This window comes from Carcharodon carcharias, chromosome 2 (genome assembly GCF_017639515.1).
Source record: "Carcharodon carcharias isolate sCarCar2 chromosome 2, sCarCar2.pri, whole genome shotgun sequence".
In the NCBI taxonomy this organism is placed as follows: domain Eukaryota; kingdom Metazoa; phylum Chordata; class Chondrichthyes; order Lamniformes; family Lamnidae; genus Carcharodon; species Carcharodon carcharias.
Genome location: NC_054468.1, coordinates 169,412,704 through 169,428,632, shown reverse-complemented (window position 1 = coordinate 169,428,632; position 15,929 = coordinate 169,412,704). Strand labels below are relative to the sequence as shown.

The following is a 15,929-nucleotide window of genomic DNA, read 5'->3' as shown; positions in this document are numbered from 1 at the left end:
TACGAGAGGATAAATGGCCGGTGGAAGAGTGTAACAGTTTGAAGGGTAAATACTACCACAAAAAAAATACATGGGCGAAGAATTTTCTCAGCCATGAACTTTTGGAAACAGTGAAAGCTTCATTAATGCTCATAGAGTTTCTTCTGACAGTTGATTGTAGGAAAGCTTTGAGGAAATTCCATGTCATAATGTTGCCTGTTCTATCTATTTGTTTAGTAACTGTGAATAAATGTACGTATCCATGCCTGCTTGTAGTAAATATAATTCAGGGCTGTCTTACTTAAAAGTTGATGCGCTATGATGTGCTTACCGTGGTCCATGTCAGGCTGATTAGCCAATGCTTGATCTCCTTTACAACATTAATCTATAATCATGAAAGTTTGCAACTTGAGAATTTTCTTTTTATATGACGCCTGTTATGAACTCAGGACACTCCAAAGCGCTTTACAGCCATTAAAGTTTGACGTTTAGTCTTTATTGTAAATTTAAGAAATGTGGTAGCTAATTTAGTGCAGTGACTCTTCACATATTTCCATGGGATTTTGCATGTCCATCAGAGGTGGCAGTCAGGGCTTCAGTTTAAAGTGTCACGTGAAAGATGGCACCTCCACCAATGCAATACTACTTCAGAATTACACTGAGTGTCAACTTAGATTTTGTGCTAGAGTCTTTGGAGTTGAGCTTGAACCCACATCCTTATCAAATGATAGCTCTACCAACTGAGCCATAGTTGACCATTCTCAACGATGGTATTATTGTCTCTCTTTAAAGGCTAAATGTGGGAACTCAAATATGCCAACAATTACAAAGCCATTATCAGAAGCTACTGAAAGTAATGTTGAAAACACAAAAATTTAGTTCAAAGTGGCTTGCATTGGTCTGTTATTTGTGCCATGGATTGCAAAGTATTTGACATGAAGGCCCCGATTTTCGCCACAGCTGAGCGCGAAAATAGTGGAAATGCCCGAAAATTGGATGTCCCGCCCCAAACATGGTACTTCTCATTTTCATGGGGGCAGTAATGAAGGGTTGGGGGGTAGGTGTGTTTCACACATGCATGGTTTATGGAGACAGCTGGCCATCAGCTGCCTCCACTGAAGTGAGATTTTAGTGGGCCAGGAGTGTAAAACCCAGCATGTGCAGATTAGACCAGTAAAAGCAGGTCTTAACTTGATGGATTTGTTTGGATAGCCAGGGCACTCCTTTGGAGAGATAGTTTCCCCTTTGTTTCTGGTCCTGGGACACCTTAGGGGGTGGTCAGGTGCCCTTTGGAAGCGTTAAAAGTAAGCATACATGCGTGCAAAAGATGCATAATTTCATTATTGTCAAGTTCATTGGAACTGTCAGCAGACCTGTTAAAACTGTTGCAAGTACCTGTCAAAGGAAGTTGTCAAAAGTGTCAAGCCATTTAAGTCTTGCCCTTTCAGTTTTTGAAAAAATATCTGGAGTGTTTAAAAAAAAATTGCTTGCTATTTCACTCCATCTGTTTTGACATAAGCCAGAGGGTTTCCATTACTGAGTTAGTGCTGCATGATTGATTTCATCACCATCATTATCACAGTAGGGTGCTTCCATTTTACAGTTTGATTGACAGCTACAAGTGGTTATAGACTCTTTGATGTGGGAATATGAATTCCAATGCTTGTTATTATAACAAAAAACGTTTTATTGAAGTGCACAATCTCTTATAAGGCTTTATTTAGTTGAAGGAATGTAAATGTAGTAAATGGATTTTTATGAATGAGTGTTTTTTTCCCCATTTAGTCAAGTCTAAAATAGACACTTAGAATTTTATTTTATCTCATCTTTGCATGGGTTCTTAGATCTGCTCATGGTGGAAACTGGATGAGTTGGTATGGCAGATGTAAGGGCAAAGGATGGTGGGTGGGGCTTGGGTTGGCATGGGGCTATAAAAGGCCATGGAGGTGGTTGGGACATACCTTGGCATGGGGGCATGAGGTGGCATGGAAGTGGGGGGGTGGTGGCAGTGAGAGCTGGAGGGATGTTTCCTGTTTTATTCATTTTTGCGTTTTTGGATACAGTACCAGAGCCACAAGGCAGGCCTTCTGCCCAGTCCACCTCTAAACTTGGCATCCTCCTCAGCTGTTCCTGGGTCGCTCACCCAGGCTTCTAATTCAGCCTAGCCCACCAGGCTGAAAATCTGACATCCGAGCAGCCATTTTTAAACGTTGGGTTTGCAGAGCTGGGAATTCTTCCTTCAGTGCCTTTCATTATCGTTTGTTGTATTGAACTTAGTTCAGCTTTGTCAACATCCTCAAAGAAGCTGAAGAAAATGTCTCCAAAACTCACTTAAATCAACTGTTAATGCTTCAAAACAACAGCTTCATTCCATGATTTACTCCAGGACTCCTTTTAAGATTTTGAGACTCCTCTAAGCTGTGCGTTTATTTTATTTTCAAAGGCTGGCAGAAACTTCTTACATTTATGCATTTTATTGTCCTTTTAGAGAATCTGTTCACAAATTTTAGTTATTGATCAACTTTTAGTTTCAAAAATACTCATTACAATGTGAATTACAGTATTGAAATACTTTTTGATAATAGAAATGCTAGCATTCTAGTTGGTGTAAGCACAGTAGCCAATAGTTTGGACATTTATTTCAAACTTTCAGGTAGTATCGTGAAACTCATTTCATGTGGGACTGTAAAATAACTTTAGATGCAATGAAAAAAAGTTACAATGGTTAAGATTTTCGACTACCACTAACAGATAATCAATGAACATAGATGTGCTCCTGAGCACAATGAGAGCTATTATTAGTATATTTTCTCATGAATGTGTATAATAAATTTCTCTTACAGACAGCTGTACGAAGACCAAAACCAACAAGACACACAGTACCTGCACAAATATCGATTAAAGAGAAAAGTAACACTTCACATAATTTTGAACATCCAGCACCACTGAGACTCAGGGATAGGAAACTAGAGGTCACAATGACTGTTCAAAACAAAGCAAGAATAACTGGTCCAATTGAACCGTCAATGGCGTCTCAGGTCAGAGATAGGAAACCAGAGGTCACAAAGACTGTTCAAAACAAAGCAAGAATAATGGACCCAACTGAATCTTCAATAAGGCCTCAGGTCAGGGATAGGAAACCAGAGGTCACAATGATTGTTCATAACAAAGCAAGAATGACTGGTCCAATTGAACCTTCAATGGTGTCTCAGGTCAGGGATAGGAAACCAGAGGTCACAATGACTGTTCAAAACAAAGCAAGAATAACTGGTCCAATTGAACCGTCAATGGCGTCTCAGGTCAGAGACAGGAAACCAGAGGTCACAAAGACTGTTCAGAACAAGGAAAGAGTAATTGGCCCAACTGTACCTTCAAAAGTGCCTCAGGATCAAATCCGAATAGAATCAGACATCTTCCATTATGGTAGTGCAGTCTGTGTCTTGATCTCATTAATTATCCTTGTACTGTTGTTTTTTTAAGTACTGTACAAAGTACCACGGGTGTCTGTTTCTATATCCTGTAACAGGTTAACCTTGCAGAAAACTGACTGCCATCTTTGAATAAAGCTGTTGAGTCAGCAAATTAATTTTAGCAAATTTAAGGAGTTTAAACAATTATACATTGGATTACTAGTTTACGGTGACTGAATGAATCTGATTTAGTTTTTATTACATGGGGTTTTGAAATTGTTTTTATTAGAAGGATTGCATTCGCTACTTTGCAGTTTTGGCAAATTAGTGGTTGTGATCGTGGTATACATCAAATGAAGGCTGTCAAATCATCAGATATACTGCCAGGTTAACCTGCGCACAATTATGAGTAGATTAATAAGGTTGTTAAATTGTGGATAGATTGCCAACTTCATAGAAATGAGACATTTTGTTTACAAATATCCAGAGCAGGAATCTTCACTCTTCAGTGGTTAGGGTTTCTTGATAGTCATCTTTACTGTAATTGGCTGAAGAAAGGAGGAGAAAAAAATCAAGAACGGAGACTTCCTTGCACTACTTTGTTATTGTTTACTGTAAAACAATGTGATAACGATTCAATTTTTAACGATTGCTGTATGAAAAATTAATTGATTTCTTTGGGTAAAGTAATTTGAGAACTCAGACTAAAACAAGTCCTTGATTATGCCAAAATAATGTCGATCTTCTTGCTTATATGGACCGAATGCTAATTTTTAAAATAAGAAACCAATCCTGGAATGCAGTCTGTTTATTTGCTTATAGCTTGACAAAAAGTATGCAGCACTCTATACTCTCAATACTATTGCTTTACTTCCTGATTGGGATTTAATTCAATTTGCATCTAATTGTGCATTAGTTAAGATATATAAGGTCAAACAAATGATCTTAAACTTCTTTCCAAAAATGTACAAGACATGTAAAATGCAGTCCCTCTAAATGCTGCAAATGACAAAAATATAATTACTAACAAAACAGCAACCATTGTCACAAAATTATATTATACAGATGTAAACCATAATGTGACTATGAGGATACTAATCATACTTTAATTCTTTGAGTTTAGTGGAAAAGACTTGAAGTTATAAAATGCTTTGCATTGTTACCACAAACCAAATATTTTTAATAGCAATTAAAAGGCAATGTCATTTAACTTGGGTCTAAGATAACATTACAAAACCACTATTGGCTGCTTTGATTACCTAATTGAATTTATGCCTTGTCTTTTTTAAAATCCCATTAATATTTTAAAATATAGGTTGTATTGCTGCTGCATGCTGGGCAGTGCTGTTGTTCAAAGCAATGAAAATATTGAACATTACAATAGAGAATAAAAAAAAATAATTGACTTGTGTTTTCTTCACTAACCAGCTGACCTAATCCCATTCTTTTATTTTCCACACCCTTTCAATACACATCAAGAATATATAGCTCTTTAGAAAGTGATACCGAGTCTACATGCAGTTAAAATTCAGACTGAAAATGCTCATTTAACATTTTGTAGACTGAAGGGAGCAGACAATTTTTTGGCTTTTGTACAGCAAAGAATGCAAATTATTAAGTAGATTACTATAAAACTATAATTGCAAAAGGGACTATAAAATTTACAAATATACTAGGTAACTAAAACCACTGATTTTCAGTAACTGATCAAGGAGCATAGTATTCCACGTGAACAGGAAAATAGTTGAAACAGGAAACTAAATGCATCCTCTTCCGCTCAACGTCACAGTATAAACAGGTCGCATTCTGCACCACAGGAAGTAATTGGAAGCAGTGCATATAATAAATGGGCTACGTCTTCCTTATTCGAGATTTCAAGAGGCATTCCTGGCATTTTAGAATTGAAGGCAAAGCATGTAATTTTTAAAAATAGATTGATACAATGAAATGTGTTGGTAATGTATTTATAATGCTCTGCCAAGTAGTTGGAAATTGAAGGATCGATGTCCTTTGAATATGCTTTTCAGTCAATTATTTTTAGATTCTCATCGGAAGATTCACTTCAGCTTTGTTTTTCCTGTGAACATTTCTACCGACCAAACATTACAATTCACCATATTTCACCATTTTTGCGACAAAGATTAAAATGCCCACTCCATAGAAAAGGCTAGCAATTAAAGAGTAAATTTTCCACTTGTGTACTTGATATAGGACTCTTGCCCACCAGAATCAGGTAACCATTCATACAGGCAAAGCCCACAATTTTTCACCCGTTAATTTTAATGAATGGAAAATCATAGGCTCCATCAGCATAATTTCCTAATATGTGCTCCTGGTGGGCGTGGCTTTATATTAGGAATGTGCAAGTGAAAAATTTACACTAACTTTAAGCCTAGAACCTTAAGGGGTTCTTCTGACAAACTTACTGACTAAAACACAAATTAGTTTGGATGTTTCACACTGATTAGGTAATTATACAGTTTAGTTTATTAAAATTAATGTGTTCTTACCTTGCTACAGTAAGGACATTCTCCAAAGATGATGTTAAAACTTTGTCTAGAGTGAGGTAGCCCTCGTAACCACTGCAGGGTTGAACATTTCAATGATTATCAAAATACAGTGATGTGTATGTTAGGATACATCATGCAGTTCAAAAATAACAGAAGCTATAAATGTTAGGTTTTTAAAATGTGTTTTAAATTTTACTAACCTCATAAAGGCACTCTTGATGGAATGGCTGCCCACAACGGGGGTCATCACATACTTGGTCTGGTATGGATGAAGCGAGTCGGTATGCATAACAAATTCCACATTCCATATTGAAACTCTGCCAAATAAATAAATGCAGTTAAGAAAATGGGCTTCTCAGAATTCGTCTACACTATAAACTCCAGAGAAGGAGGTCACCCCCTAAATGTAATATTTTATATATACAATGTTTAAAATACACCGACTTTATCTATACCCTTCCCCAAGCCCTCAAACAGCAAGGACAGTACTTAGGCAGGACACCCCATTTGAACTGTTCTCCAACTTTTCCCTTTTAACCCCACAGTTTGATGTGTGCACATGGTTTTCACCAAGACCTAATCGTAGCAGGTGCCAAATAACTATTTTTGGAAATGCCAATTTTAATAATTAAAAAGCATAGTAGTTGAGGGCAAAGATAATTTTAAAATTATTTTGCTTCCACAGCAGTATCATAAGGTGGAAACCATAAAAGGCGCAAACGGGCTCAAAGCTGAGTGAGTACAAAAAGTCAACTGAGTGATTATTTCATCCAAGTGACAAAATGATCGTCATCCCTCCCCAATTTAAGATATGCTGAATAAAATCAACAGCTTTGATATGAAATGGAAGTACCAGAAAGGCTAAAAAGAATTCGAAATAAATACATCCACAAACATATATCATGTTTACACCAGAGTGCTAAGAGAGAAGAGCAAAGTAATCAGAGGTACAGAATCATAATAAGGGTGTCTAATGGCACTGAAGAGGCACCAGTAGATGGAAAACATTGTGCCCATATTGAAATAGGATGACAAAACTTTAGCAACTTCAGACTCAATAGTCTTACCTCCAATCTACATAAAATAAAGGATTGTCAGAAATAATTTTGAGGATTATCTGTACAATAATAACTTAATTATCAATCAACTTGAATTTAGATGGGGAAGATCATAGCTGACCAACTTCCTCAACCCCTTTGGAGGAAGTGACAATCCAAGTGGACCTATGTCAGTGTACATTTTGACCTGAAAATCAATTAATTTAACTCAAGGTGAGCCTCAGGTAATATCTCATTGGATTTTTTTGATTAGGATGTTAAACCAAAGTACTACTTATTTCCCAGGTGGTCTTAAGATTCAACAGCACTATTCAAAGAAGACATGGGATTTTCTCCATTACACGCCAACATTTATCAATCAACCAATGCCAGCAAATGGATTAATTAATTGGTCATTTCTCACATTGCTGCTTGTGGGAACTTACCATGCCAGGTTTCCCTAGATAACAAGTGACAACACCTCAAAAGTAATTCATGCTATGAAGCACTTTAGAATGTTCTGAGGAAGATGTAAGAGGTACTACATAAATGCAAGTCTTTATTTTTTTCTTTAAACCTTGGGTAAGAAACAATTACTAGAGAAGTTAAATCAGAGTGGGGACAGTTAACAAGTGGGTGCCTTGGGACTTGCGATTGAACCACTATTATTTCTCATTTATAAAAGTTCCTGAATTCAGAAACTCAATGGACTGGATTATATGTTGAGGATGGGCTCCCTGCACCCCAGTGTAAATGTCAGGGCAAGCCCATCTCTGCTTAGTCCACTCGTCCCGCTTTAATTTTCTGGTGAATGGCCCTTTAATTAGTATAGGGCAGGACTTCTGCCAATCTCGAAGTGGAAGGCCCGCCTCACAGAGCTGCTGACCTTAATCTGAGGCCGGCAGCTCTGCACACCAGTAGTGCCTGCAGGAGCAGTGGCCACTGCTGGTGCTGCAGGTAGGCCAAGGAGATGTGGTGGTCAGGTAAGTCCTGGATCTTGCTGGGGCCAAACTGACAGGACCTGGTGAGGGGGTTGGGCGGTATTTTGGACAGGGGAGGATGGACATGGGGAGGCAAAACAGTGGGGAGGGGCTCAGATTGGTACCAGAACCTGGAAAGAGGCACAAACTACACCCCGCCCCTCCACCCCGCACTTAACTGACCAACAGTCTGCAGGCTTAAATATTAGTCACAAATCTTTCCCGCCACCCTTTAAATCAGATTGACGGCTGGATGAAGCCCTTAATTAGGCATTAATTGTCTACTTAAGGGTTTTAATTGGGGCATGGGCTGGCAATCAACTTGATGCCTCACCTGCCCTCATAAAATCGAAGTGGGGTGGGGTGCAGGCATGATGCTGAGAGCACAGTGCCCTAATTTATGGGTCCACCTGCCTGCTTTCCCGCCTTTGGATAACCTGTAAAATTCAGCCCCATTGTAAAATTCATCAAATTTGCAGGTGATGCCAAACTAGGAAGGGCAATGAAATTAGAAATTGCAGAAAATATTAGAAAAAAAACTAATTTATACAGTGCATTTTATGAACTGAGAATGTCCCAGATCATTTCATAGTCTATGAAGTATGTTTGATGTGTAGTCACTTGTAAGGCAGGCAACATGACGGTAAATTTGCATACATCAAGGTACCATAAAAAAAAGATAATGACCAGATAAATTGTTTTACTGATGTTGGTCGAGAATGATTACTCTTTCAGGGAGACAGTAGAGACACAACAGACTGCATAACGTCCTTCTCTGCTATAACCGTTCTATGATTCTATGACCAAGGTACTTAATTTAGCTAATCCCCAAAATATACAAATGGAAAGAACAGATGAAGTGTGATAGACAAGCGTGAAGTACTCTACAAGGAAGACACACATACCATAAATGATCCTTAAATCCTTAAAGAAACAAAGGAGTTAGGGAAGGTAAATGTTCAAACTACAGTGCTCAGTTAGGCTGCACCTTGAATACTGTATTCAGCTCTGATCTCCAAATAATAGACACAACAGGGAAAGTGGGGCCCAGTAGGTGAAAAATCAGGAAATTTGTATAAGGTAGCCTATTTGAGATGCCAGTTTTGTGGTGGTGGGAAACTGGAAATTTACCCTATTCAAAGGTGGAGATGGTGCAAGGAGAACTATAAGGCTGATCCATATGTAAGAGTAATCTGTTTAAGGTCCATGTCAGAGTTATTGGGAAAGATTTGAGAAAATTGGGCTTTTCAGTCTAAAAAGGAAACATAAAAGGTGATCTTATAGAAGGTACAAAAAGACGGTCAAAGGATCGGAAAAAGTAAATACAGAATATTATTTTAAATTTCAGAAGCTGTGTAAGGAAATACAGATTGAAACTAGTGAAAAAAAATTTAGAAGTGATAATCAGGAAATTGTTTTTCACACAGAGATGCTAAACATGTGGAACAGAGATCCAGTTAAAAGCTGAAGAAAACCCTGGAATAATTGGATGCTGCACTGGAAGGACTTAAAGGATCTTTCTGGATGAATGAGCTGAGAAAGACCAAATTGCTTCCTTATCTGTAATTGTCTTCCGCTCTTTTAACATGAAATGATAGTCAGAAGCCTTTGGTTTCAGCTGAGTAGAACAACAATTTAATGGGCTTAACATAGTTCACAATTCACTGGCTAGCTAGAGGTTTAATAGGCAAAAAAATCACCTTTGTCAAATTATAAGGAAAGTGTAAGAAAAGAATACTCCAAGGGAGACAAAATATATACAGGAGGAGATGTATATTCTTACAGTAATATTGTTAATGAGTGCTGAACTCTACGTCCACCATTTTGTCATTTTCAGTTACTGAAGTACTCTGAAAATAAGCCCAGTGTCTAATGAGCATTATTGTCCAGAACACAGGTAGGTAAGTTTGAAATTTAATTTTATCCAAGGAAGTGTCAAATATTTAGTGAAGGCTAATAAATATAACTTCTGAAAGCCTTCCCTGGAGTTTTGCTCCAAGAAAATAATTTAAATGTACTAATTTACTACTTTCAACTGCACAGTCCTCAGACTCACTATTGGACTCATCATCTGCAGCCAGAGCAGCTGTGTCAACATCATCTTCCTCCACTGCGTCGCCGCTTTCCAGCGTCAAAATGTGGAGAGCACAACATGCAATCACTATCAGTGACACAAGATCTGGGGGGTATCGCAGTGCGCCCCCTGAACGGTCCAGGCATCAGAAGTGCACCTTGAGAAGACCAATGGTTCTCTCCATGACCACCCTTGTGGAGGCATGGCCCCTATTGTACCACTGCTCAGCCTCTGTTCTTGGATGGTAGAGAGGCAACATGAGCCACCTTTTGAGGGGATAACCCTTGTCGCCCAGCAGCCATCCATCCAGCCGGGCTGGAGCACTGAAGAACCTCGGCACCTGGGAGTGTCTCAGGATGTAAGTGTCATGGGAGCTGCCTGGGTACCTTGCACAGACTTGCAGAATCTGCATCCTGTGGTCACAAACAGTCTGCATGTTCATGGAGTGGAATCCCTTCCTATTGACGAAGGCACCCGGCTCACCCGCTGGTGCCTTGATGGCCAAATGTGTGCAGTCTATAGCATCCTGGGGGTGGGGAAACCCAGCAATCACGGCAAAGCCTCTGGCTCACTCAGCCTGGCTGGCCTCGTCCATGTGGTAGTGAATGAAAATCAATGCATGCCTGAACAAAGCATCTGTCACCAGCTTGATACAACTGTGGACAGCTGATTGGGAAACTCCAAAAAGATCACCCACCGACCCCTGGAAAGAGCCAGAGGCATAGAAGTTGAGGGCCACAGTGTCCTTAAGCGCCATTGGCATGGGTTGTCCACCCACATAGTTGGAGCTGATCTCAGGGCCGATCATTTGACAGATGGACGTCGCTGTTTCCCTAGAGAGGCTGAGCCTCCTTCGGCAGCGCACCTCAGACACGTTGAGGTAGCTGCATCGCCGCTTGTAAACCCTGGCAGCAGTAACAGTGTAATGACTTCAACTAATCACATGTCCTTGTTCCTCCTTTCAGGCTCACCAGAAGATCCTCAGTCTTGGGAGCCTGAAAGATCGCTGCTCACCCCCGGGGACATGAGGATCTAAACGCACCAGAGTCACACCCTCTCAGCTAGACAGGCACCAGCACAGATACCTGCACCTTGGTGGGAATAATATCTTCGGCTAGTATCTCAGTGCACAGCGGTGAGGCCACTTCACATTCACTTAAGGTGCAGGCGGAGGCAGAGAGTGCCCAGGGCTCCGGCAGTTGGAGGAATGCTGGGGACCAGGAATATGCTCAATCGGTGGCTGATGTGCCGCCTCTGGAGTCGTCCCTGAGGCAGCAGATGCTGGAAGTCCAGCAGGGTGTTGACCCTTCTGCGGCCCCTTCCACTTTGCACTTCCTGTTGGTCCTGCACCTCTCCTCTCACAGGTGGCTCCCCTAGAGGTTAAATAGGGTCACCTGGCCTCCTTCCCCTTCTGGCACTCTCTTCCACCTCAGAGGAGGTGCCTCCAGCAAAGAACACAATCCTCATTCCCAGGGTAAGGGAATGCTGTCTGATAACTGGAAGGCCCCAAGTGTTATGACTCCTCTGGAGCCGTGAACTGAAGCCTGTTATTTCTGTTAAAGCAGCTTTGAAGCAAAATGAAGTTCTCCTGTTCATAGAAGCAAGTAGCAGTAAGTAATAATCTAAAGTTCTAACAACTCGCATCAGCATGCCCACTCACCCCTCTTATCCCGCCTGTGGATGAGGATTTTGAAAATGTCTTCTACCCGCCTGCCCATTGTACCTGTGTGACGCACTGAAAATCGCATGGGCTGCGAAAAATCGAATTCAATTGGTGCCTCAAGGGCCTTAACTGGCATGTTAATTAATAGCGGGCACGCATCCGTACTCATAGCACGCCTGCCTTCCGATATATCACAATGGTGCACAGTGATGTCGGGACGCACGCCCCGCGTCATCCCGTGTTGTTTTACGCGCCAGCGTGTCGGGCCCGCCCCCGCACACCGATTGTAAAATCCTGGCCTTTATGTATCTTTAGATAAAGAGGACCATTTCAAATTTGCTTGATCTGCACCTCTAAAATATCATCCCAAACAAAAAGCATATGTAGAACTACTTAGATGTTGTACGTATCACCACAATTTTCTTCAATGCTGCAGCAATTTTCAGAAATTTAAAGCGATGACTGCTTTATCTTTCACACCACCAGAGCCATGTACATATTTCAAAAGCTGGACAAAGTCAGAAAGAGAAACTGGATTATCTGTAATTTTTGGTTTTCTCATTTAATAGAGTAGTTGTAACTTACAGACTTCTCATGGGTGGCAGGGGATGGAAAGTCTATCTCCAACATATCCTTCAGGTTTTGCAACACAGTGCACTCCGGAGACCTGGAAAGCACATCCTATATTTATTTGCAAAGATTTTATTTAGTCACTGGGTGATAAAGACTATTTCTTTTTAACAAGCTCTCAGATGAGACTAATATTTGAGCACTACTTACCAAAGATGCATGTTAGTGTTCAGCTTGTTCCTCAGTGGAGTTACCACTAGGATCAAATGAATATGGTTACCTCTTTAAATTTTAACAGGAATTAACAAAAAAATCAGAAAGTCAAACCTGATCTGTAGGACCACATACCATGATCAGCACCAAGGAAGCAGCATTCAGGCAACATTTTAGAATGTCTAGGATCCACTTCCACATTTATTGAAGCATTGTTACCTGTGAAATCCAAGAACAAATTATCAAGAATAAACCACCCAGCAACATTTAACATTGCTAACTGATGTCAAGCTCAACTGATCAAATGGAGGTTTTTTAAAAAAGTAACCTTCAACAATAGTGGCAGTGCTGTGTCATAAAGCAAGGACAATAAGCAGTGTAGTAAAGCATTTCTATAGGAGTCACTCTAGCTCTCTGACCAAGCTTTTGGTCATCTGTCATAACTCTTTGCATGGCTCTATAAAATTTTCTGATAAATCTCGAGAAGAAACCTGTGACTTTTACTAATTGAGGCTGCTTTATAATTGAAAATTGTTATTGATCCTATCAATATGATCAGATGTCCTCTTGTTTAGAGTCATGATCTTCACAGCATTTAAGATGTGGAAGGAAAACAACAAATAGATAAGAGCTAAAGCTAAGCAAATATCAGGTTTTCATACCACAACTTCAAAAACAGTAGTAAAATCAAGGTGATTGTCTTATCGGAGGGATCATAAAAATACATTGTGCAGTGGGATTTCAGTTTTTTAATAGTGTTCCTATGACCATTTTTTAAAGAAATGCTGAATAGTTCATCAGTATCTGTATCATTCAATTTTTTCCTCTATGTCATTTCAGAACCTATTCAGATAAATCCATTACTTATAATAAAAGCCTTGTACCTATGGCAATTCTCCGTGTTGTGGTAGCCCGTGCTGGTTTTTCTGGTTCTAGGACCCAGGTTTTCTCATCTATTTCATCCATAACATCCCAGAATTCCTGCAGTGACTCCAGTGCTGCCAGGAACTGACTGTGGAGGTTTGTTAAGGAGCTCTGAAAAAGGAAAAGAGTAATACTGAGTTATTTGATGAAGTAGCAGAGAAGGTTAATGAGCGTAGTGCAGGTGATGTGCATATGAAACACTTTTTGAAAGTGCATTAATTATCACATAATAAACTTGTTAGCAAAATTGAAACTCATGGGATTAAAGGGACAGTTGCAGTGTGGATACTAAACTGACTAAGGAACATAGAGCAGAGAGGTTTGTTGAATGCTTGTTTTTCAGGCTGGAGGGAAGTATACAATAGTAACCCCGGACAACAATGTTGGGACCACTCCTCTTTTGATGTACATTAATGAATGAGACTTGGACATACAGGGCATAATTTCAAAGCTTGCAGATGATGTGAAACTCGAAAATGAAGTAAACAGCGAGGAGTTTGGTAACAGATTTCAGGGCACAGAAAGAATGGTGAAATAGGAAGACAGCAGAATGCACAAAAGTGTAAAGCAATTTATTTTGGCTGGAAGAAAGAGGACTATGGGGGAAAGGAGCAGAAGCATATGCTGAGAGGATTAGATGAACAAGGGTGGGTGGAGGCTCATGTGGAGCATATACACCAGCATATACCAGCAAGCCAAACTAGATGGCATACATTTAAAGAGGGTGCAGGAACAGATATATGTGTACAAGTCTTTGAAGTTGGCAGAACAAGGTAAAAAGGATGTTAAAAAGACATACAGGACACTCGGTCTCACAGATCTAGGCAGAGTACAAAAGCAAGAAAGTCTTTCCAAACCTTTGCACAACGTTGGTTAGGCCCCAGCTAAAGTATTGTGTTCAATTCTGGGCATCCCACTTAAGGAAAAATGCCAAGGAGCGGAATTGCCCCAGATTTGCACCAAGTGTGGTGGCAGGCGCACCGGCCAGCCGCAATGGCGGCCTTCCATGCCATATCATCCCAATCCTGCCGCATTAATTATGCATCCCGGGAAGCATGCCATTTCCATGGCGGGCGGGCTCGCTCTTATTCATCCACCACGCCATCATCTCACTGCTTCAGCGTGCCAGGCGCCATATTTAAAGTCTAGTAATGCGTACACCTCTCAGTGCTTCCAGACCACAACTGCTGCAAAGAAGACATGGCCCTGCAAGGCAAAAAGACTGCAGTTCAATTACACATCCCTCGAGTGCCTTTTGGACGCAGTGGAGGCTCACCTACTCCCATTCTGGCCGCAGGATGGGCAGAATCCTCACTAATCCGGCCTAGGAGCCAGTGGCAGTGATGGTCAGCACCAACGCCCTTCAAAAGAGGATAGCCACCCAATGCTGCAAGAGGATGAATGATCTCCTCCGTTCCACCAGGATAAGTCACTTTTCTTATCACTCTCTTTCTTATCACAAACAGAGCTATCCAGCTGGCCGGTGATGATCTGGACCGTCCCTGTGCTGAGTGAGGTCAGCGGTGCTCTACCAAGTGAAAATCCAGCAGTGAAACATCCATCGGACAACCAGGCAATGAGTGATGTGTCCAGTTTCACAGGTCACTGCCATGCACTAATTATTTCCCCTTGCTTCTGCAGTCACATCTGGGAAACAGCTGACAGAGACCACGACCCAGGACCTCCAATCAAGCCCCGAAGGAACCTCTGAAGAGGAATCTGGAGGCATCCTTCTTTTAGTCCCATCACAGCGCTCACCCACACCTTCCACCAGCACACAGACAAACACCTCAGTGGGACATAGCTTTACAGTAGCCTCGGGGTCACAATCTGGTGAGCACATCGCACTGTTTGATCCGCAGCAGGGACTCCTGCTGGTGTCCGGAACTCGGAGGACTGCTTGAAGCCAGAAATCTGCTGAGTCCTAGTCATTTGATGAGCCTCTGTACTCGATCATATCACTGTTGCTGGAGCTGCAAAGGCAAGCTCGGAAATATCAGGAAGTGATATCCGCTGCACTCCTCAGATGGCAAGGCACGATGGAGGAGTCCGTCTGCCTTCAGGCTGAGGTGATAGCGCTGGCATGCCAATGCACTGAGGGCAACACTGGTAGGATGGCAGCTGCCATGGAGACCTTGGTCCAGGGCATCGCTCCTACACTGCTGCATGGGCTCAACTCCATCCCTGACCTCCAACAATGTGTGCACAGGAGGGGTGCAGAGCAGTTCAAATCATACTCCAGCTACCCATTCTTCTCAAGGAGTCAGCCAGGGACCCTTGGGCACCCATAGAGTGGTGGATAAACAGGTGTACCACCCGGGGCCATGTATCTAGGTGACTCTGAGAGTGTCCGGCCCATCCGAATCCCCTCTTCCTGTGACTTCAACAGCTCCAGCTCCACAGGCTGAGGAGGGCAACACTGCCACACAGCTGGACTCCAAAAGCAGGCCGGGGCCTTCCAGAGGATGCTCATCAAGGAATTCAGACAGGGTGTAGCAGTCAGCAGGCTGCCTCTATCTCCGCTGTGGATGGCCAGGCAGCATGGTTGGGAGAGTTAAGATGGAACTCT

General features: G+C 41.4%; 2 protein-coding genes across 16 annotated transcripts in view; one reads left to right on the top strand and one right to left on the bottom strand.

Annotated features, from left to right (window-relative positions):
• LOC121292843 (serine/threonine-protein kinase VRK1-like) overlaps positions 1-4,404 on the top strand; it is a 97,621-nt gene extending 93,217 nt beyond the window's left edge. For 7 of the 8 annotated variants that reach the window (XM_041215344.1, XM_041215348.1, XM_041215325.1 and 4 more), the window contains one exon: positions 2,823-4,404. In XM_041215344.1, the coding sequence (XP_041071278.1) occupies positions 2,823-3,458 (636 nt within the window). In that variant the 3' untranslated portion in view covers positions 3,459-4,404. The remainder of the gene's footprint in view (positions 1-2,822) is intronic. The other variant, XM_041215345.1, reaches the window with a different exon arrangement.
• fancl (FA complementation group L) overlaps positions 3,801-15,929 on the bottom strand; it is a 94,727-nt gene continuing 82,598 nt past the window's right edge. For all 8 annotated transcript variants that reach the window (XM_041215361.1, XM_041215395.1, XM_041215378.1 and 5 more), the window contains 7 exons: positions 13,321-13,471; positions 12,572-12,655; positions 12,434-12,479; positions 12,239-12,320; positions 6,100-6,216; positions 5,900-5,971; positions 3,801-3,937 (listed from right to left, as the gene is read on the bottom strand). In XM_041215361.1, coding sequence (XP_041071295.1) covers positions 3,902-3,937; positions 5,900-5,971; positions 6,100-6,216; positions 12,239-12,320; positions 12,434-12,479; positions 12,572-12,655; positions 13,321-13,471 — 588 coding nt within the window. In that variant the 3' untranslated portion in view covers positions 3,801-3,901. The remainder of the gene's footprint in view (positions 3,938-5,899; positions 5,972-6,099; positions 6,217-12,238; positions 12,321-12,433; positions 12,480-12,571; positions 12,656-13,320; positions 13,472-15,929) is intronic.